The sequence below is a fragment of the Nipponia nippon genome, unplaced genomic scaffold, assembly GCF_047370975.1.
Source record: "Nipponia nippon isolate SJK-2023a ecotype South Korea unplaced genomic scaffold, ASM4737097v1 scaffold_14, whole genome shotgun sequence".
In the NCBI taxonomy this organism is placed as follows: Eukaryota; Metazoa; Chordata; class Aves; order Pelecaniformes; family Threskiornithidae; genus Nipponia; species Nipponia nippon.
Genome location: NW_028262330.1, coordinates 7441756 through 7464466, shown reverse-complemented (window position 1 = coordinate 7464466; position 22711 = coordinate 7441756). Strand labels below are relative to the sequence as shown.

Genomic DNA, 22711 nt, shown 5'->3' with positions numbered 1-22711 from the left:
CTAATATTAACAGTCTGCAATGAATAAAAATGGGAACAAGAGACAGAGCTGGCATATTGCGAAGCAGTTCCTTTGCTGGAGATTAAATACGACCCTGATGTTCAAATCTTTCTGATGCTCCTTCAGTCACCATACTGAAATGAATACTTACAATCCAAGAAACTCATTTTTCTTTACACATGAGAGCACCATGGAATTATACTTTTGTCAAATTGTATAATTCAGACAGTATAAGTTAAAAAAAAAAAAAAAAAAAAAAAAAAGAATTCCTATGCCAGGTCTCCTGTGAAGTAAAATAGTAAAATATGTCTCTTGGCTTTTTGTATCCTTGTGGGAAAGAAAGGGGGATGGAAGTTTTATTAGTCTACCATAATTACCATTACGGAGGAACATTTATTTTGATAATATTTCCATTCTGTTAATACAGGTCCTCTTTGCAGGCATCTTGTATAAGCAGTATTACATTATATTATTTGATTACACGACTCAATACGTGCCTTTCAGGCAAGAGTCCAACAAACCCAGCCCCTAACCAGCTGCTTGTCCGCTCTTTGGGATACGACCGAGCCAGTCTGTCCGTCTTACCTGTCTGGATTCAAGGTCAAACACGTTTAAAGCTGCGCTGTGAGGTGCAGCCGAGACATAATCAGTGTCATTGAACATCTCCAAGAGTACGTTCATGCTCCCAAGAGAGCGGACAATGTCATCGATATCCGATTCTGGTGTAAGACAGAGAAAACAACATGATTACTCATCACCATCTTGGAGTATTTTACACAACATTATTGATGAATTTTCCCACTGATCTAACCCTATGATGAAAGATCCCTGTTTCCTTACACGTGACCACCAAAGAGAGTCCTCTGTTATTTTGAACAGCGTGACTGTTTTTATTGCAGCTTCCCACTCAACAGCCTCCAAAGCATTCAAGAAAATTTTTTGTTTATATTGTCCAATTAATTTGTGCAAGTCAAATGCAGCAGTGAGGAAGCGGAGGTGCCAACAAGCATTATCAGGATACTCAAAGCTTCAATTGAACAGAGGATTAGCTAAGAGAGCAGGACACCAGTGGCACTTTGATACAGTGTTCAGAGAAATTAAGTTGTATGAAGCACAAATTCCCAATAGCTCAAACAGACGCTCATTCCTATTGTCCGGATCGCTGCTACGTGCTTTTACAACATCTGAAGTCGAAACAAAAAGGAATTTTCCAAAATGCTTTGTAGCAGGATTTTAATGTTGATGTATCTAAATATTTCTCTGGCCAGTTCCTTCGTACGGGTCATCTTATGATATAGCAAGCACAAGGCTATGAGACGCAGGAGGAGGAGGAGGATCTCTGAACCAAACCCTACGGCACAAAGGATACTCACTCTCTACCATCTCTGGGTACTTGAAAACTCTTCATTTGGATTAATTTCAAGGAAAAAGTTTGTTCCAATTCCCCAAAGTAGCAGACACCATCCTTCTCCACCACGTGAAATGCTATGTTTAAAGAGAGAGGTGGAGACAGGAGCTACCCCTGCGGAGCATCTCTGCTCTCCTACCTGTGGAGTTCTGCAGCAGAAGACGACTCCTGTACTTGTGATAGTCCTCCCCGGGCTTCAGCAAGTACAAATCAGGGGAAAGTTTGATAGCAGCTACAGAATTTTTGATGATGTGGTGTATGAAAAACAATAAAATTTGAACTACAAGAAAAATCAGAAAAAGCAACAACCTGAAAGAAATAAAAGTTTTGGTTTTATTAAAATTCAGCAAAAGCCAACCCAGTTTACGTGCATGTTAAAACAACATCTCCCTTGCCCCAAAAAAGCATGTATTCAACAGTAATACTTATTATTGTTGAAATGTAACTATGGGAAAAAAATAATCGCATCATGCCGTTTCACTGGTATCATTCCAACACGTTTTGAGAATTTTGTATATAAGTGAGAAAGCCCCAATACTTACATAACTCTCACACATTTATTTTCCCGCTTGAGACTAAGAAAGTGAACTTTTGCTATGGTGGAAACCTGCTTCTTCCAGAGGGCTGTATTGCTCATTGCAGGCGCCTTCGTCTCCGAGAGCATCAGGAGGCTCTGCTCCATATCGTCAAGGGATTTTGTATCCACTTCATCCTGCACTGGCTGGGAACTGAACACGCTATAATCTGAAAAAGAAGAGAGTAAAACTCTACAAATCTGATGCTCTGTCAAAGCTATGCGGTTTGAAATGGTAGGGCTGAAGAAAGCTGGGTGGCCATCAATTCCTTCCCCTTGCTATTGCAGAAACCATCTCATCTCATCCCCATCTCTCAACTTAACCCCAAGCTCAATGACTCCAACCTACCCCAAATCACCCGCACAGCAGAGCCTTAAGGCAGAAGATACAAATTTCTGCCACTCAAAAGGTGCAACTTGCCCCAATTTCATATCATTAGCCTACGTATGCACCTGTATTACTCAGTACCAGCATATTCAGCTGTTAAACCCTCTTACACCCACGCAAAAGCTTTGTGGAGCAGGATACTTTACTAGTCTGTATCACAAAGAAAGCTCTAGAAAGATTAAGATAGCTTAAACCATTCAAAGTTGACATCAAAAGAGGAACTGATTCATTCTGGAGTAATATTAGGCAGTCCCAACTTTTCATTTGAATTAGAAGTTAATTTAAAGGAGGGGAAGAAAGACAAATTCAGCTATTTCAGCCTTAAGTGCAGGCTACTAATAGTACTGTTCACGCAGAAGGCTGGAAATAAATTTTATACTGTGCATTTACAATTTCTGGAAAGTGAGCTCCATTCGGTAAATAAAGCACATTTTAAAAAGCTAGCCATAAAAAGTGCAACTGTAAAGTAAAGAAGTTAGATGTAAGTACACTGGATGAAAAATTAATTACTGCAGAGACAGCCAGTAAAAAGCTTTTCCCCTGGATCCTCCTAGAATCACTCCCCACCCAACTCGTTGCTTTTGCATATTTTTCGTGTTAAATATTTCAAAAGCCTGGAATGCGGTGAGACTGCAGGAGCCCCATGCTGCTGGATGTAGCACTCTGCGAGAGGATTTTTTTATTCTTACCTCCATAGCAAAACTTCTGGCAGTGACATGGCATGGACAATTCTACACTAATTGAAACTAAATCAAATATGAGGGAAAACAGGAAGACAGTCACGGTCCATCCCACCTGCTTGATCGATCTCTGCCTCAACTTCCAGCTTCAGATAGACATCCTCCAGCGTTGTCATAGAAACGCCATAGGTGATAACACCCAAGTGGGAATGAGTGTCGAGGTCAGAAAACAAGCCTAGAGACAGAAGTGAAACATACTGGTTGCTCTGAAACAGGATCACATCATCTTCCTGAGAGATCTTCAAGCCCATCAGAGGCATCCCTAAAGCCTTCTGCACGGTACTCTAAACAGCAGGTAACGTGCAAATATGGTTGCTTAATTATGAAGACACAGGTCATGGCTTGAGAACCAAGGTTGGGCTAAGCTCCTTTTAGCACAAAACTTCAACCTCTGTGGTCAGGTATGGGAAGTGTGGCATGTTTTCCCAAAGCTGTAGTGTTTATGAAAACCACCTCAGCATCCTAAAGCTCCTAGGCTCAGAGCTGCCTCCTGGCTGGCTGTGAGGGCCCCTCTCCAGGAAATGCCACACACAAGGACTGCAGGACGGCTCATCCTACCTAGATCCTTGCCCAGGCACAGAGATTTTACAAATAAAACCACTGAGTAACTTTATATATATATAAATACCCAGATCTGTAAAGCCAGCTTAACTGGGCAGGAGATCCTGGACAGTATGCACAGCCTGAAGACCAAAATGATGTTCAGAGTGAGAGCACTTACGAGCACCTTGGGATATAAAATGCTATTGGGCTCTCGCCAGTCCTATGAAGTGAAGGACTTGACAAAACGAGGAGTTTCAGAGCCAAGGTCACATTGAAGGGAAATGCAAATGCGTAAAATGGGAAGAGCAGTCAGATACCCAGTGATGCTCATCAGATCTCCGCGATTTCTTCTGCCCCAGGGGCTGAGGCATATTCCTAACTTTGGCTTCTCCTTAAAACAGTTCAAGGGAATTGAGGATGCCTGTTTTTCAAAAGTACACAGAGTGGCTGCTAAAGGTAAAGCTAATAAATTATTAACTGGTTAAATGCAACAGGGAAAATAGCATTTATGAAATATGAGCCGCCTTCACATCAGTATTGATTCTCCCTTAGCTTTCCACATAGCGCAAAGGACACGCCGTTTCTTCCATTTTCTCCTGGAAGATGAACAAGGAGCCCTGTGTAGGACTGATCAGATAATTGCTGCCATCTAGTGAAACCAACACATCTGTTCCACGCTCCCTCTCACCACTGAATTTAAGGCAGTGACACAGTGCTCTTTGTGGCTCACAACAAGGGGGATTGATTACCGTAGGCCTTGGGGCTTTCTGGCTTCCCGCTGGAGGCCAGCCCTGCTCATTAAAATGCTCTGCAATAAGATGATGCTTCTGCAGGACAAGGGGACTCTCGGACGAAAGGGTCTCTTCACCCTTCTGCTAAAGGCACCTCCCCAGCACTCGCTGTCGGGTACCCACATCCCTCGTAACACACCACAACCCTTGTGGAGGAGGCGATGAGGTCCTCGCTTGCCCGAGAAAGACCTCGCCGACTGAGTATCAGCTAAATCAGCAAAACAATGAATACGTATAAAAACACATAAATGCAGAAGTGACAATTTAACAAGAATTGCAGGCTACAGCCACGCTTGATGGATTTCTCTTCTGCAGCCATTCAACCCTGCAGCAGAACAAAACCATCAATACCTGCGAACTTGTCCATGTCCTTGAGCGGCAGGGTGTACACGAGCTGCTCGTCATTCTCCTGGATCAGGCTGGCTGCAGGTATGTGCTGCCTTATCAGCGAGGTCGTAGCTTCCGTGTTGCAATAGGCATCGATGTGCATACTGAGAAAATGCACCACAAGAAATTGGGGTTTTTAAAGCTTGCTTTTCTCCTTACACCAGCATCGGAACTAGCAGCCAGCAGAGAACCAAACATTCAGTGTGAAGATGATAAAAGGATCTTTTTGGGGGGTAAGGGGTGCTATCTTACAGATTTCAACAGAGAACAATAAAAAAGATACCTGTTATGTGACGACATGTATCAGACAAAAAGATTACCTCAAGCGGTAGCCAATTCCCCATTTGCTTTTGAGAAAGAGAGACGATCCAAGGCATTTTAACATCCCTTGAGAAATCACAGCTTTACGATCTAGAAACAAACAAACAAACAAAAAAAATCAGAGGACTGCTCATTTCCTCCAAAAAACTACTACATATTTCAAATAAAGGCATATACCATGGTTAGGGAAGCATCGCTTTTTGCTCTATACCATGACTGTCACTCAGGGACTGGGTACCCCGGGCGGTACCCAGGGGGTTGCGGCAGGACTCACCGGCGAGGATATCCGCCTCGTCCATGAAGTGGGTACTGAAAACGGTCACACGATTCGCTTTTCTGTTTTTCAGAAGGTTCCAGACGATGTGCCGCGAACACGGATCCATACCCGCAGTTGGCTCATCCAGCAGTAAAACCTTTGTGCAAAACCAAGAAGCGTTTGCAAAGCCATATCCACGTGCAAGGTATTGACCTCAGGAAATCCCACCTAAGTAACAGACACAGGGCTTTTTGTTTGAAGCCTGCTAGTTAGTCCTCTAAAACATATAGGAAACAGCCTAGAGTAAGCAAGGCATCTGTCTTCACTACACTTTGAATAAATTAATCTCCTGTTGTGACAAATGGAAAAATCATATAGTAAGTTAATGCCATAGTCTGTTTTATTCTGTTTCTAACACAATTATGTTTAGCTATGGATTCATTCCTTCTATTAAGGGATGGTTAAATATACACACATGCTTTTAAAATCCCAGTGAACTGTCACACGCGTCATTTTTAACTGCAGATCTAAAAGCAGTCCCCATTCTTACAGGCCAGAAATAATAGATCTGTAACACAAAAGAGCCCTCTGGCTCCGTCCCTGCTCCAGGTGCCTGGATGGCTTTGCAAGGCAAGTCTCTGACAGTGTCACTGTTGGGGGCTAAATGTTACCTGCCAGAAACGACATAAAACTTGTCATGCTATTTATTTCACAAAGAGATCAAATCCAGAGCTACTGCCATTAGCTAAGCCATTAACACCCTCAAGCATAAAAGCTGAGCTATTGAAGTGATTTTAATTGTTTAAACCACAAATGAGGCGGGGGGGGGGGGGGGGAGGGAGGGAAGTGACACTTGCTCACAGCAATAATTTCTGCATCTTACATATTATTATATGCATGAGTTGGTTTTGACAAGAGACATCAACCCTTCGGTGAGTCAGTGACACCAAGTCGGGAACGCCTCCGCCACGCTCACCTTTGGGTTCCCAAGAACAGCAACTCCCACCGACAGCCGCCTTTTCTGCCCCCCACTTAATTTTTTAGCTTGGTTATCTCTGATAGGCTGCATATCCAAATCCAACAACACCTTCTGCACCTTTAAAACATAAGAAACACATTTATTGTTAAAAAAGCTATACATTTTTTTAACCAGATTATTAACAATTAACATTCAAATTAACTGTTCCTAATTGACAGTGTATTCTGTACCTGAACTGCGCACCCTGCTAACGAACCTGTACATCCACAGCAGGGTCTTAAGCTCCAGCAAACCTGAAGAAGTTAAAAGGTGTCTATGCTTGAACACAAACGCTAGGATTTAAAATGTTTCATGAGCATTTTAGTTTCCTAGGAGAATTTAACAGTTTATCTATGTAAAAACATCTGTCTGTACTCTGCCTCCTTGTCGGTTATACTGCAAAGTAATATTCCCCTGCAAACTTGTATTAAGGAAATATCTGTACAATACGAGGCTATTTTGCCCTACAGGTTAAAAATGAACATACAAGATAGTATCTGTGCCCAGCTGACTTACCTCTTGTATCAAATCATTCTGCGGGATTCCTTTAATTGCAGCAAATATGGAAAGATTCTCCTCCACAGTTAAGATATCAAAGTGTATGTCGGACTGGGGGCACACACCTGCTATTTGTCGCACTTCAAGCATTTCATCGATTTCGGAGACTTTGTGCCCATAGACAGAGACAAACCCTTAAAAAAAAAAAAAAGCCAGGAGCAATCAACTGAGAAGTTTTTTAGAGCCAGCGAGCAGGATAGCATGGACGTGAATCTAAAGTGGACTCTTCCAGACATTATCCAGAGAAAAATTTGGTGCATGCTGAAATAACCATAAAGGTTAACGGCTCTGGTTTTCAAAAGCAGGGTACTCAAAATCTCCAAACACCAGAGAAGCTCACCGTCCGTCGGTGGACAGAGCCCGCAGAGGATGTTCATCAGCGTCGTCTTCCCGGTCCCGCTGTGCCCGAGCAGAGCCGTGATCTGACCTTCATAGATGTCGAAGGATAAGTCTGGTCCCCGAGGCAGGCGCAAGAGAAAGGGGAGACGTTAGCAATGTGCTCGTGGCACCTGGAGCCGGCTCCTACCGCAGAGGTAAATTCAAATACTGACATATGGGGTATGCATTTACTCTCCGTTCAAAGGGACGCCTTACCTCCACACGCCCGCACGGCACGGAACCGCTGGGGCTGGGACAGTCCCTGCCCTGCCTGCGGGGTGGCTGCGTTTAAAAGCCACAGGGGGAAAGGAGATGAAAAGATCAGGCAGATGGGGCAGGGAAGTTCATATCACTAACAACACGGGCAGAGGAGGAATAACGGGGATGAAGCCGGCAGGCTTTCTTTAGTGATGGAGAGGCTCCTCTTTTTGGGGTACCATTTTAAACAAGATTACTGCCAAAGCGGTGAGAGAAGACACACACAAGCACATCTGGCACTCATGCTCCAAGGTCCCACCCCACTAAAAGAAACGAAAAAGCCCAAACTGAAAAACAAAAGACCACTCAACACTTCAGCTATTGCTCCTCTGCATCTGATAAGCAGCTAAAAAGCTAAAATGTTCTTACTTCTGAGAGCCTCCACAGTTTCCCCCTTTTTCCTGAATGTTTTCTGAACACAGCTGATTCTGAAAGAAGACAGGTCATTTTATAAACTATTTTAGGATCTTTAGATGTCATTTTGAATGACCAACGCTCGGCAACAGTCACAACAAGACAACCATGCTAAAGTGGCACTGGACACGTTAAAGACCCATAGAGGCAAGTGAAGAGACGGCATCTTGTTGCAGAACTTAGTTCATCTCCACCCATCAGAAAGTTTTTTCTCGTCACTTTCTAAGGTATTTCCCATGACGACAGACTGAATTATTTCAAATCTGTGTTTCCTTCACATGGTAGAACAATGCACTAGAGGTTTCCCAAGCTAGAAAAAGGCACAGCTACTCTCCAATAATTTCACAATACAACAGAAAACTCAACAGACAGGACACAGAAAACAGGTATTAGTACACCAGACTCCAAAGATGGGATTATTGACAGCTCTTCATCAAGGTTAGGCAAAAGAAAGCAGGTATCTTTCTCTCCAAGAAAGGTACAAACCTTCCTTCCAGCCCCACTTTTTTTCAAAATGAAAAAACCAACCAGTTTATCTGAAGGCACCATGTGAAGGGTGGTTTTTGGAAGCCTGGCCACCCTGAAAATGGGGATGGGGAGTGGATTACAGGTGTGAATAGCGGGGAGAACTGGGTATGAAAGAAAACAAAACCTGTACACATAAAGATGACAAGACAGTGCAAAAATGATAGAGAGCTGGTTGAGGGATGGTATGGAAAGAGTCCAGGGTGGATGAATAATGCAAAAACGGCCACAATGTTCTCATGTGAACACCAGGATTAGAACTGGACCCTTCAACCTATGGCAGACGCCCAAAGAGACATGGATAGCGCAGACAACACAAGACTCGTTCTGGTCACTAAGCTCAAATATTTATTTGAGAGTAGTGGAGCCAACCAGAAGGAGTGAAGACACAGAGTTCCTCCACTCACATCTGGCAATGCCATTGGAAAACGATGGAAACAAGGGCTAAAAGGAAGCTACTGAAAATAATATCTGAGACACACTAAAAATGCATGACAGTCCTGGTGCAAGACAACAGGTGACACAAAATGCAATGTGGAAGATGAGAGCACAGACATGCTCAGTTTTGTTTTACCCTCTTAGATAGGGCAGCTGGGTAAAACCACCACGAGTTCTCCTCTGGTCTACGAAGAACACAACAGCCTTTGCACAAACCTAGAATTCAGCTTTTTCTCCTCAAATGTGTGTTACCAGAAACTAAGCCCTCCCAGAAGAGTAGGCGTTTCAACATCTGCAACCGCTTACACCTCTCGTGGCCTCAGTGAAACTGAGGGAATGGAAAACCGTCCAGTTTTGAGAGGACTCCAACTGAAGGAATACAATCCACAAACAAACCCTTTCTTTAAGCCCAGTGATTTATCCTTGGAGAGCATCCATGTCGTTGATGATGGGGCTTCACTGAAAATGGAAACTAGCTGTGCTGTGTGTGTGGAGGACTCTCTGCAATGCATACCATATGCTATTTGAATCCAACAACTGGAGAAACAAGAGTGATTTTCAAATTACACATTAAATGTCAGGGACCCAGGTTTGCTAAACCGCAAGTGGGACAGGACAGGAATCGTACCTGATGGCTTCTTTCCCCTGAAATTCGGAAGGCACGGGTTCAACTATCTCACTGAAACTTAAACTGCCATTGATGCTGCTCTCGTACAACTCCTTGTAATTTTTTCTGTGCTTTGACCAAAACGAGGGCTTCATAAAGAAAAATGGTGTGCGGCGTAGTCCAAACTCCCCTGGATAGTAAAGGAAAAAAGACAATTTCTTAACAGTAACTGCAGATATTCCTCACCTTTTGGGTTTTAGCTATAAAAGCCAGGAGCTATCCTGCTAAAAGTTTAGGAGCCAGCCCACACCTCCATTCTGGAGCGATTTCATCAGCCAAGTTTACATTATCTGCATTTAAGCCACGGTTCCCATCAACACTGCTAGGAGGTTCCTGCTTTGCTAAGTAAATATATGTGCAAATCTCTTTCTATGCAAGAGAAATCCCCGGTGCTGAAAGAACAGTGACTTAAACACAGGCAATATAAAGCCAGAGAGATCAGAGGCAAAGGGAGCTGAAGGGCTTAACCAGGCATTAATCGCAAGATTAACAACTTTATTCTATATTTCATGTTAAACTACTGCTGTCACAAGGAAAGGTCTGGAACAGGCAGAGTAGTCTTTAATTTTCAACCCTGTAAGAGCAAATCGCAAAGGCTGAGGCACTAGTTAACGCGGTAAGGAAGCTCTTCCTTTAGAAAGAGGGAAACAAAGTTTAGCTGGCGCACCTAAAGGCCATCAGTTCTAAACATGCTAACACCCCTCCTCACCTCTCACAGCTTTAACAGAATATAAATGGTTTCAGCTAGAGGTATTCTGAGTCACAGTGTAATATATATTTGTAAACAGCAGCATCTCCTTTCTCCATGGTTGAAATTAAGTCAGAAATGCCACCAGCGGCACCAGCCGTGTCAACCTGCGGGGCTCAGGACTTCAGGAATTGGTGATGCTAGCACAGTTCAGTTCGATTTTTCTCATGAACATACCTGGGATAACCTGATCAAGGTAGACAGCTACAAGCAGATAAAATATGCTATCCAGCACCAATAAAATAAGAGAGATAAAGAGTGGGTAAGGACCGTGATTTAGATTTGAAAATGTTGCACCGTCTTCATAATCTTCTAGATGCATGACCTGCCAACAAACGCAGACAAATGGAGATATTACACACCGGCACTGTACCAGCCTGGAAAGGTGCGACAGCATGCTGCAAAACTTAGCAACAGAAAAAAAAAAAAAAAAAAAGAAAAAGTGACCGAGTTCACAGCAACAAACACAAAGAGTAACAGTAGCTTGATGGTGCACTGTATCTTACTTGATATTAAATTGCCATGGGAAGCTATTAAAACAGGCATTTTTCCCCACCATCATCAGTTTATGAAAAAAAAAAAAAATTTAAGAACATCTACATCACTACCTATTTGAAAATGATGCAAGACAGACGAGCACGATGAGGTTGCACTCAGAGGAGTAGAAGGTTATTTACCTGCGCGACACCGATCAAGAAGCTGCACTGACACAAGGGGCTGAGAATCCACACGAAAGACTTGGGGAAATCTTCCAGCAGGACAATATTAAGGCCCACAAAACCAAAAGCCAGCGTGGCCAAGAACTCCACTATACCCACGTGCTTTGACTTTTTAAATAGAGGTGTCAGCATAAGTGCAAAGAAAACCTAAGGACAGATTAAAAAAATATAAGAAGGTACCATATTAAAAAAAATAATACAGGGTATAGAAAACCTAAAGTAAAAAGACCATAGCTTCAATGTTGCCTCTGATAATCATATAATTTTCCTGGTCTAGTCACTACAGCATTCACCCACACCCCACACTGCCCTTACAAACAGACCACCGGGAGGCACAGATTTCCCAAAGATGCCAGGTGGCAGAGCACAGAAAAAAATTATAAAAGAAAAACAAGGAGCTGTATGGCTGAGCGTGCGCACAGACCCTGGTTAGTACACCTTCTGTAACTGCTAAACAGTAAACAAATAACTACTTCTGCATTGGTTGCTTATGAACTCAGACAAGCAATGTGCTGTATAAATGAATCCTCTGGCCTTTAATTAGGGTTTTAACATTACAGTAGATAGTAACAGCAAATGTTTAGAAGAGGGCATGGTTTTGGACTTTGAAATGGTGCTGCACAGACAGTGTTTTCAGTTTAGAGACAGATGATTATAAACTCAGATATTTCAGTAAGGAAAGATATTTCTCATAGTGACAGTCGAGACCTGTGCAGCATCCCAAACCAGAGCGGACCCAGGGAAGGGGATGGAAACAGGTAAGATACCCACCACCGTTTGGTCCTGCAGAAGCTACATTTACTCTGAGTGCTTTAGTAGAGAGAACAAGACCAGATGGGAAGGTAAAAACCCCACAGGGAGGGGACGGCAAATTCAACGAGACCAGGAATACTTACTGAAGAGATTCCATACAGGAAAAAAAGGAGAAATATCACAAAGGCACTGCTCTGGGGAAAGAGGGAAGAGGCCGTCGCAATCACCGCCATAAGAATGGACATGACAAAAATCAGGCTCATGTAGAGCAGCACCCAAGAAAGCCTAGGAGCAAAAGGGGGAAAAAAGAACAGAAACCAGTCAATGAATTCCCAGCCTGAATTATTCACACACAAAAATAACTAAAACTACCATTCTTTAATATTCCAGACAGCTGCACCAAAGGACAAGCTTGCAACACAACAAGAGCCCCCAGATAAAAAGAGCTCTTGTAAACATTCCTGTAATTGTTCTAGGCATTAGAGCACACACATCAATACTCACAGCATCAAAAAGATACACAATTAGATGATTCATGACTTTTTTTTTTTTTTTTTTTTTAACTTGCATGATTAATTCTCTGGTATAACCAAAAGACGGTAACTGAGTAGTAGGTTTTAATAATTAAAGAAATTCTATTTAAAATTTAATACACTAGTCATTCCAGTAGCTGGGCAGGGTAATAAAATCCTTTTCTTTTTAAAAACAGAATTGCAAGTCTGTGAGCAATTCTGACCTCAGGAAACAAGGGTGGTTTGTGTACAGGTAGTAAAAAATGACACATCTTCCTCAGAAGCAAGTTTCTGAGTTATATTCAGTAGCCGATCACAGCTGCATTACCCGCGCGCCTTTGCAGATTGCTCCCATTTCACACTGGGAAAAGTACAACAATTTTCTCCAGACCAGAGATGCTCAATGCTGACGTGCAAGGGGCAACTGGGGACAGCGGACCAACGCTGCAGGTGAAGGACTCAACTAAATAAGATTTGTCACCACGGGCATACTGCAAACAAACAGAACTGGCTGCCAGAAAAGAACTTGGGTGCAGAAATAAAAAACAAAAGCAACCAGAAAAAAATAAGCCAGACAACCCCAGCTGGCTGTTACGGTGCAGCAGGGAAAGATGCTAAAACGCTGTCAGCCGCTGCGACAAAGAGCAAAGCTAAACCTGCTTTTATCTCTGCAACTACCAGTGATTTCAAATTAGTACATCCTCTCATTTGGAAAAAAAAAAAACCAAACATTATATTGCATAGGACAATTTCCATCATGGTAACGGAACAAATTAAAACCTGTTGCTTAGACTGCTCCATCATGTTAAAATTATATAGTAAGCTTCATTTAATTATGTGTCACAGAAATGCTGCTGATAAACTCTGAAGAGAGACTGCAGGTTACCTGTTGAGCCTCCAGAAAAGGGGGGACTGAGCCAAAAATATTTAGAAACGATAAAAACCAAACTACATAAAAATCTCACACATCATCAAATTTAATCCCTCTAAGTCCAGCGTAACTTTACATGCATAAACGCAACAGTATTACTGCGGTATTTACTTACTAAAATATTCCTATTTTCATGATACCGCAAGTATCTCTCTGTTCGCTTTTACAGAGTATCTCACTTTTAGGCTGTTTTCAGTTAATCAGACTGAAAACAATTAAAAAACTGGAGGATGGGATAGAGGAGTTTTCCTAGAAAGTGTTACTTTTTTAATATTTCTTTATATATTTTATATTTCTTTTATAAAGAATGGGTTATACCAAACATTCACATACCAAAAGGCAGTGTCATGAAGTCCCAATATTTTTAAGAATTCCTTCAACTTCCTCTCCTTTTCTGCCACAATATGAATCGCCAAGTAATACCCAAAGGGTGAGAAAGCAATCACTAGGTAAATTAAAATGATCGCACGAGGAAAATTATCTATTTCCACCACCGCAGCCTCTCCCATGACCATTGCTCTCGTCAATTCAAGTTGTTCCCAAACCGATTGATTAGTCTTGAGCTGAAAGGAAGAGAAGGAAGAGTTATTTCTGCATCACTCCCGATTTTACAGCCCCATCCCACCCAGCGGCAGCGACCCCGGCTCAGCCCCCGCGTGCCAGCGCCTCGCACCGTGTGCTCCATCCCCACTGCCAGGGAGGGAGATGGAGACCCCGAAACCTTCCTGTCCCCAAATCCCAGTCCAAAAGCACAGGAACTGGAGAACATCTGAACACCCGGAGATAGAACGAACAATTTTGCAATTCCTATCACCTAAAAAGATGAAACTTGCTCTCACTGCGAGAAGCATGACGGGAGAGAAATACGGAAAAGGGCATTGCTGACAAATACTGACAATAAAAATAGTAAGGCAAATTCTGCAGCCCCTTTTGGTACAGAATCTTAAATAGTATTTTGGGGTGAGCGCTGTCAAGCCTTTGCATTTTGACGATGGCTGCGATTATGGTTCAAGCTCATTTGGACACAAATGAAGACAAATGTCCCCATTATTCAACTGGACAAGAACACTTCTGTACAAAATATGGAAAAAAAACACATGAAATATTCTGCCTGCTCATTGGATTCAAGCTGATTTTTGATATGGCATTTTACACAATTAATAGACAACATCACAAAACCACTCGGAGCCAAGGCAGTCCACAGATTTGAATCTCCTTGGTCTTATGTTACTTGTTCAGAGTTACCTGGATAATCGCAGCATCGATGCAGGCTTGCAGAGCCGTAAATCCCGAGCTCCAGTACGTTACCGATTCGCATCCTTTCCGCAGGTTGGAGCAACTGGCTGCAGAATAAAGCAGGGCATTTTAAAATGCAAAAAGCCAGATTTACAGCTGTCCCATTGCCAACGTAAAGATAGCGCAGCTTGAGACAATCCCTCATAAACGGTGGAAAAAACTTCCAAAAACCAATATATGCAATATCAGGCCAAAAAAGAAAGAGAGGGTCTGATTTTTCAGTTTATCCCCTTAGAGAGTATATATTAGAACATGCACATTTACCTCTTGACTCCATATAAATGGAAGACATAGCGACCGAATCGGGAAACCTCAGCTGGTAGGACATGGCATCGTTGAACACTACACCCACAAAGTTGGAGGGTTTAGAAGCACCAGCCTCTTGCAGCTCCTCTTCGCTTAAATACTCCTCTGTGATGATGCCTGCGAGACAGAAGAAATTATCATGTTGATTTAGGTATCACCACAGCAGGAAGAAAAACTGCAACACTGTTTTAAAGAAGTGTCATGCTAATCATAAATGATTTATTTCGTTTTGGATAGATATAGGGTTGTATTTTTGTCCTAGTAAAGGAAGTATTTTCCTGGACAGAAACCTGCAGGAGCGTCGCTTGGTAGCAGGGTGGGTAATTCAAATTTACCTCCGAGACTTTCCCTTTTTCCCCCATTTTTTGCTGCTCCAAGAGCTTCTGTGCCCCAATCCTCCACCGGCTACCCAAGAGTTTATTCTCCAGCACCAGCGCTTTTCAAGAAGGGCAGATTAGATCAGTGCAGAGGGCTAAATATATGAGAACATGATATTTTGCCACTGACTTCAGCAGAGGACAGAAGGAAAATGGGCTGCAAAGGTGGAAAGTGGAACTGTTTGCTCAAAGCAGCTGAGGATACCCGTAAGGAAAATGAAGATCTCGGGCCAGGCTGTTTCTGCGCGGTACCTTTGAAGCATGCATACCACAAGGAAGAGAATCAAAGATACCAAACTAAAAATACATCGGAGTGGTTTGCAAGAGATAAGTTCCCACTAGATGTGTCAGCTGTGCAGGCAAAGCACTTAAAAAAAAAAAGAAAAATTGCTTTCAAAAGGTGACACGGTGTTAATGGGAATCGCCATTTAAAAAAAAAAAAAAATGAAATGTTGTTTTCATAGTAACAGCAGCACAGAAAATGAGACCTAACAGATCTGCAGGACAGTATCACCTCCTGAATTTGCCCCAGGATGTCACCAAACAAGCATTAGTTAGCCCTAAAGATGTTCAGGGGCTTTTTGTACTTTGTATTTGGGTCCTCTGAAAAGCTTTCCTGCAGCCCCATAACACTTGTTGGCTGCAACAGGAGAACACGAGCCACTTTCAAATGGCAGTGCCAGAACATTTGCCAACCAAGCAAAAAAAAAACAAAACCAAAAAACACCGCCTTCGCAGTCTGTTCTCTATCTGCGATGGAAAAGAAATGCTTTTTTTCTAGCAGCAGCAACAGTGAGCTCCCTTTTCAAACACAAGCCGCGGCATGAGATATACTGAGAAAAATAAAATGCTTAGGTTCTGAATACCATCTTCAAAGTTATCAAAAGCCACTTTCTTCATGATTTCTCGTGCCATTGGGGTTGGCGGTGTGTATCCGATGACAAAATTCACCAGCATGGAGGTATCCAGAGTGCCGAGGTTGGTGTTGGCGACCTCGCCGTATCTCCTGTGCGGATGCATCATGCTCATCAGAATCAGCCAAAACAAGAAAAAGAGTGGGAAAAGGACCTCCTGTACAAAGAAAGAAAGAAATATGAAAACTTTGAAGAGCAGTCATAGGAACAAGAGTTTCCACAAGTTTATCTTAGTTACACAAAGCTTAAATGAGGGACTGTGAGTTTAATTACTTGACTGTAAAGTTCCCTGCACATTTTCAATGCAACAGTAATTTTAATGCCAAATCGTTCTCTTGCACTGAAGCAGGATTTTAATTGCATGCATTGGTAGCCTAAGAAGCCATTCTAAGGTACAAAGGGATAATTCTTACATGCTTCAAATATCAGCAAACTTATGCTATCTGGAAAGCAGCAAAACACAAACCATGAACCATTACACCAGTCTAGCCATGCATTGTACTGTCTCTTCTTCACCTCAAAATACATCTTAAAGTATCATACACATCACCTACGCACAAGGGCTAAAGTGTTAGAAAAGATAAAAATCTTTTGGAGAGGTCTAATCCTGCTATACTGCTCAGTTAGGGGCGCAAATGCCTTTAAAAGTGCACTAAGATTGCAATATTAATTCAAGGGTATTTTCTGGATAATGCCTTACACATTAGGATACATTGTCAACCAAAGGATCACAAAATACCTCCTGAAAAAGCCTATTTCAACCTGAAATTCAGAGCAGACCCTGAAGCTTCAGAAACATTATAATAAAACTGAGCATTGCCTCTGACTCAGGAGCCACTTAAATGCAGAATAACTGCAGACACGAAGACAGCAGCAAACAAGCACTCCACTTACCTGCACGCTGCTTTTTTTAGTCCTACACTTAATAAGACAGTTCTTGAATAAGAGAGCTCTGGTTTGCCTCCATACTCCTGCTTCTCTTGGAGTAGCTGGTGCCATTTTTCAAGACTAGTTTAAGAAAAAAAACCAACAAAACCCAAATCTATATTAAATGACAAAATAATTTAAAAAGCAAAAGCTAGGCAGTTACAGCATTCAGTATCTCATGTTTTATATTTTTATATAAATTACTCATTTTCGATTTTTCATATTTTAAATGCCTTCTAATATATATATGCTAGATGCTCGTTACATGAAGCCATTGGCAGTACTCATTTGCAACAAGAGAGCTGGAGACACTGGCTGGGAGAGGCCTCGGGATGCCATCTGAGCACCCACCCAAAGGCAGGATCAGCTCTATGCAACCTCACAAGACTCCAAGCTAACCTGGGCTCATCTTCATTTTGCTACATATAGATTACAAACCAAAGTATTTATCTCAGAGCACAATTCCAGTGTCCGTCACGTGAGCTCAGGGCAGCCAGCCAGACCCATGCATCGGAACATAAAAGCCATCGCACCCCAGGCCAACTGTTCAATTTACCGTGAGTAACCCCTTTATCATTCCAGAGCAGATCCAGCACTACTTATTTTCCTTTTATTTTTTACCTTTTCATTAGGCCAGCTGCACAGCACAGATAATCTTTTGGGGAAAAAATAAAACTGAAAATGCTCTTCCAGGAGACAGCATCCCATTCCACCAGGACGTACCTGGTGAGGGACGCCAGGCTGGGGAACCACCGGGTTTCTATCCCCAGTTCTGCCACCACCTTTCCGTCTGAGGTTCGGAGTCACTGGTCAATCTACATCTCCCTCCGTTTCCTCACCTGTGAAGCTGAAACATAATCGTGAGCTGCTCAGCAGAGACAGCAGCAGAACTCGCCCAGGTCCGCGTGCCACCGCCCCTGCCAGCTCCCCGACTGCTCCGGCCACAAGCCCCCCCTGCAGCAACGCCCACGTGCCACAGGTGAACAACCGAGTCCCTTCGCAACATTTCAGCCAAAACACAGCGCAGGTTTTAAGAATTTATCCGTATTCCAAGTTTTACAGCTCTCAACACTTACTCAAAAAGCGGACTGATGGTTTTGGTGACTGCCCATTCAGAGCAGCTCTGTGGCAGGACCCGGTTTCTCCTCTATGTTAGACAATGCATGGCTCAAGCTTCCTTCCCTATTTGCATTTTAATACGGAAATCTATTTTTGGAGTGCAGACATCGTCTAACTAAAGAAACACATGAGGTTGCTCAGATGTCAGCACCCAGCACCGCTGCTATGAGCTGAGCCTGAAGAACTTCAAATACACAAACTGCTTCCAGGCAGACAGCTCCATCAGAGCCTGCATTTCTCTGAGCGCAGGAGGGAAGAGAGGAGGGGAAAGGCGGCCGCAAGCAACCGAACCCGCAGCTCAGGGCCGCCTTTGCGGGGCGGCGGGGTCCTCCACGGGGCAGTGACCCCAGCAGGCGCAGGCAGCTCGAGGACCTGCCGGAGACACAGCTGCACATCGCCGAAAGCAAGGGCTTGGGAAGAGATCCCACCTAGAGCCTGGAGTGCTGCTGATCAAAGCCCATTGAATCTACTCCAAAAATAAACCAAAATATTTTCCTTCAATTAAACAAAAACAAAACACAAAATGCTTAAACATCAACTTATGCTAATAACTAATTCTCACAGGAAAAACACATACAGCTCCTCTGGATATTTTCAAGCAAGAAATGCTTCAAAATGACAGCAGTGTGTAGTAAAAATAATCAAGAGCAGCGGCTATTGCTTACAGGTCATAAAAAATAATGTGCTTCTCCCCTCTGCTCACAGCATGCCCTGTTAAGTGCTTGAATTTCCACTGTTTGCTTTCAGGAGCAGATTTCAAGAGCCCTTACAAGAGGAGAAGCTCCACTGAGGTCCTTGCTGAACGCTATGCAACCGCGTTAAAGCAGCAACCCCTTCCCTCAGTCACACGCCTCGATGTTACTGAAATCCAGAAAACTGGCAAAGCTGATTTAATCCGATTCAATCACTAATGCCAGTTACTGTTTCTTTAATTATTTTCTATCCAGTTAAAAAAAAACCAAACCCCCAAAAAAACAGTAATACTTCCACATCTTCACCAGAATGCTTCCATGCTTTAATTTATATCACCCAGGTTGGAAGAAGGGTCATTTTAAGAATGTTAATTAATTTCTTGATATTACACCTGCCATCTCCACATAAGCTGATGAAGCTACATAACATGCAATTAAGAATACTGAAGAAGTATCACTTGAATAGTGAAAAATTGTATCTGGGCAAAAAAACCCAAACCCTCCTAGAAACTCCAGATGAGGAAAATGAAGACATAGGCTGAACAGAAAAAAAGCTGCCAAAACATTTATTTGAATAATACTGGACAAAATGAAAATACTTTTAACCTGGGAAGGTCCCTCACAAATTACCCACTTCCTTACGATCTGGTACTGACAGGAGAAGTGGCTGAAACACAACTACTCGTGGGCACCTCGATCAAAGGAATCCCAAGGAAAAGATTGGGTTTGTACTTCAATTCCACATCGGGGATGCTAGGGCTTTTTACGGGGGGAAACTACGATCAGATGATACTGGGGAAGACCTCTCTCACCTCCCCAGATATCAACCTGAGAGCGGTCCTCAAGGGTCAGTTTATGTGATTTAGTGCTGCATGTCGTGTTTCCCTTGGTTTTTAAGCTAAAAAAACAAACGGGGGGGGGGGGGGGGGGGGGGGGCCTCAGCTAAATGAGCCGTGGCCTGAGGGGAAAAAACCCAATTCATCAGTGAACAACACCTGCAGAAGGATAAGAAGGTACGATTATAGATCTTGCTGCAAGAAGACAATAGCCTAAATGATACTTAAGAAAAAGTCTGATGTGCTTTTTACTGGTCTTAAATTATTTAAGCTAAATGCTTTACGTATGAATTTTTAAAAATAGGCTGATTTTTCTTCCTTATCTGAGCCCCGGAGGAAACAGCCGTGTCTCGGGCTGACGAGCACCATGAAGCCCAGGGACTGCAGAACGCTCCCCTCCGAGCTGACCGCTGTTTAACTGCAGGGTAAGGAAGGAGACCACGCCAGGGCCGGGCCGCTCCCGCCCCGCTCCCGCAGCGGCCCCGCTCCCGCAGCGGCCCCGCTCCCCGCCCCGCGCTCCCCGGGGACCCCGCAGCTCCAGGCGCGGGGGAGGGAGGGGGGGGCACCCCTTCGCCTTTCCATTCCTCCCCTTTCCCCCCGCCCCAAACCCTTCAAATGTCGGTTCCTCACCATTTTTCGCCCAGCCACGAAACCTTAACAAATACATAAATAAATAGCCCAAAGCATTTACTCTAGAGTAATGACGCGCGCCGCCAGGTACAGCAAAACTCCTCCTCTTCCTCTCCTCTCTTTCCCCTTCCCGGTTTGCACAGCTCGGGGGGGCCGTTTCCCCCGGCCCGGCAGCCGTCCCCCACCCCCGCTCCCCGCCTCCATCCGCAGCGGAGGACTGCCGACAGAGGCCCCGCCGCCGCCCCGGCACTCACCGGCCCGGCCCGGCCCCGCTCCGCTCCGCTCCGCCCCGGCGCAGGGCAAGGGGCCGGGCTGCACCGCCGCCACCACCGCCCCGGGGCGGAGCGGGGCCGCCCCCCGCCGCCGGCCGCCCGGCACCGGGGACCCCCCCTTCCCGGGAACCGACCCCCTTCCCGGAGACCGACCCCTTCCCGGGGACCGACCCCCTTCCCGGGGACCGACCCCCTTCCCGGGGACCGACCCTCCTCCCGGGGACCCCTCTCCCGCCCCGGCCTCCACGAAAAAGATTGGAAACACGGCCCGGGAGCCCAGAGATTCATGGCTGGGCGGGAGCCGCCTCAATACATCCAGTGCTGCTGGTTCCTGCCTGCGTCCAGAAGGTCTCCAGTATTTTATTGCATTACCCAAAATATAATTAAAGCGTTGAAAATACTGCCTTGAATACAAATGCTGAATTCCCGTCGTTTATGTGTGTTCGTTCCTTACCTCAACAGCTCGACGGTGCGTGATGTTTCCCACCGAGCGCTCCTGTTGCCCTCCGGACAGGCCCTTCGCCTCAGTCCATGGCCGGCCTTTTGCTGACAAGTGGGATGCAATCAAAAACACTGAGATCTCAATTATCCTGCTCCTGGTACCGCGAGCGCAATCTGACGTGCTTGTTTTTCTAAATGCCTCCTGCAAGTTGCTGGGAAAGGCTGAGCTGAAAATGAAACAAACCCAGAGGTGTCGCTGAGCATCTGGAGTCCTGCAGCAGGGATGCTGCGTGCGTGCTCAGGAAGAAACTCTGCAGCTCCTTCTGCTCCACCGAGGACCAACTGCTCGGCTTCCTGCAGAGCAGCACAGCAGCTTGGTGGAGGATTTGAAATTCCTTGTCTGAGCTGGTTTCACGCACCTGAGGAGCTGCGCGAGCATCACGCACGCCTGTGCTGAAGCGCAGCTCTGTAACGACAGCATGGACTCAACACTTTTACTTGGAAAACTGAGATCAGGAGACTGTGTCCTCATCCGGAAAGAAGAAAAGGGTCTCAAAGCACAGTATTAAGTGGAAAGCACGGCTTACACAAGTAGGTATCCCGGCCATGCAGAAGCCTTTGCATTCACACCTTCACCTGCAGCGATGATTGGAAATCTCCAGGAGTGAAGCCCCCACCCTGGTCCCAGGGCCCTCGTTAGGCACCGGCACCCTTTGCTGCAGCCCCAGAGCAACAGAAATCCCATGGGCCGGCATGGCGAGGTCTTGGGGAGGAGGTTTTGGGGAGGAGGCTGCTTCCACCAGGTGTCCCCCAAGAGCGGTGCGGCCCAGCAGCATTGGGTCCAGGCTTCTTCAGATACTTCACCTACAGAAAATGATCAAATCCCACCTGATCTTTATGCTAGCACTTCCTTCAGGGAAAAAAACATCAGAAAGGCTTACTTTAACTGGAAACTTTCTTTTTTTCATTAGTTTCTAACTTAACAAAGAGCATTAGATACAAGTACTCTAATTAAATAATGCCCTTTAGTTTTGCCTAGTAAAGACTGAGTAAATACAATGGCATAACTTGAGCTTCAGTAAAAAACCCCAAAATGTCTTATCCTCATCCATCTAGCATTAAATAGAATAGAAACAGTCTGGGGCTGAATTCTTCTGGTCACTTTGATGTTTGTTGTGGTCTCTTTATACTTAAAGAGTTTTAACTACTCATATTCATGCTCTACTTGCACAGTTTTGAACTCCTTGCAGTTTGGGGTATTTTAGCACAACAACCCCTCCTTAATAGGCTCACACCTCTGCTCACCTCAAGCCCTGTCCTTCCAGGGAAGAGCTCAGAGTCTGGGGCCCACAGCAGTAACCCACCCCAGCAGAGTCCATAGCAAGGAAGAGCCAATGCTCTGCACGAAGCGTGGGAGCGCTTTCACACGCGGGTGCTCCGGAACGTTGGGCTGTGTCATATGGGAAGATAACATCACCTAAAGTACGTTTTACTGTCAGATGGGTGAGACACCCATGGTACCGGGTGCTGCTGCAGCCGGAGAGCCACCGAGCACACGTGCGGCAGCATCAGTG

The 22711-nt window shown here is 44.4% G+C and overlaps 1 protein-coding gene across 5 annotated transcripts in view; it reads right to left on the bottom strand.

The window, feature by feature from the left end:
- The window catches only part of ABCA5 (ATP binding cassette subfamily A member 5), a 35075-nt gene extending 13107 nt beyond the window's left edge, over positions 1 to 21968 (bottom strand). Inside the window, exons 1-22 of one of the 5 annotated variants that reach the window (XM_087750776.1) lie at positions 21151 to 21968; positions 17871 to 17994; positions 17115 to 17228; positions 16173 to 16377; positions 14888 to 15046; positions 14573 to 14670; positions 13661 to 13890; positions 12028 to 12169; positions 11090 to 11278; positions 10590 to 10737; positions 9626 to 9794; positions 7990 to 8048; positions 7325 to 7435; positions 6943 to 7118; positions 6385 to 6504; positions 5427 to 5565; positions 5152 to 5242; positions 4796 to 4935; positions 3166 to 3285; positions 1951 to 2152; positions 1548 to 1717; positions 586 to 719 (exon numbers count right to left, since the gene is read on the bottom strand). In XM_087750776.1, the coding sequence (XP_087606902.1) occupies positions 586 to 719; positions 1548 to 1717; positions 1951 to 2152; positions 3166 to 3285; positions 4796 to 4935; positions 5152 to 5242; positions 5427 to 5565; positions 6385 to 6504; positions 6943 to 7118; positions 7325 to 7435; positions 7990 to 8048; positions 9626 to 9794; positions 10590 to 10737; positions 11090 to 11278; positions 12028 to 12169; positions 13661 to 13890; positions 14573 to 14670; positions 14888 to 15046; positions 16173 to 16377; positions 17115 to 17219 (2907 nt within the window). In that variant the 5' untranslated portion in view covers positions 17220 to 17228; positions 17871 to 17994; positions 21151 to 21968. Of the gene's footprint in view, positions 1 to 585; positions 720 to 1547; positions 1718 to 1950; positions 2153 to 3165; positions 3286 to 4795; positions 4936 to 5151; positions 5243 to 5426; positions 5566 to 6384; positions 6505 to 6942; positions 7119 to 7324; positions 7436 to 7989; positions 8049 to 9625; positions 9795 to 10589; positions 10738 to 11089; positions 11279 to 12027; positions 12170 to 13660; positions 13891 to 14572; positions 14671 to 14887; positions 15047 to 16172; positions 16378 to 17114; positions 17229 to 17870; positions 17995 to 18223; positions 18297 to 20424; positions 20640 to 20678; positions 20713 to 21150 lie in introns of those variants that run through there. The other 4 variants (XM_087750774.1, XM_087750772.1, XM_087750773.1 and 1 more) reach the window with 4 other exon arrangements.
- Positions 21969 to 22711: the final 743 nt, after the last annotated feature.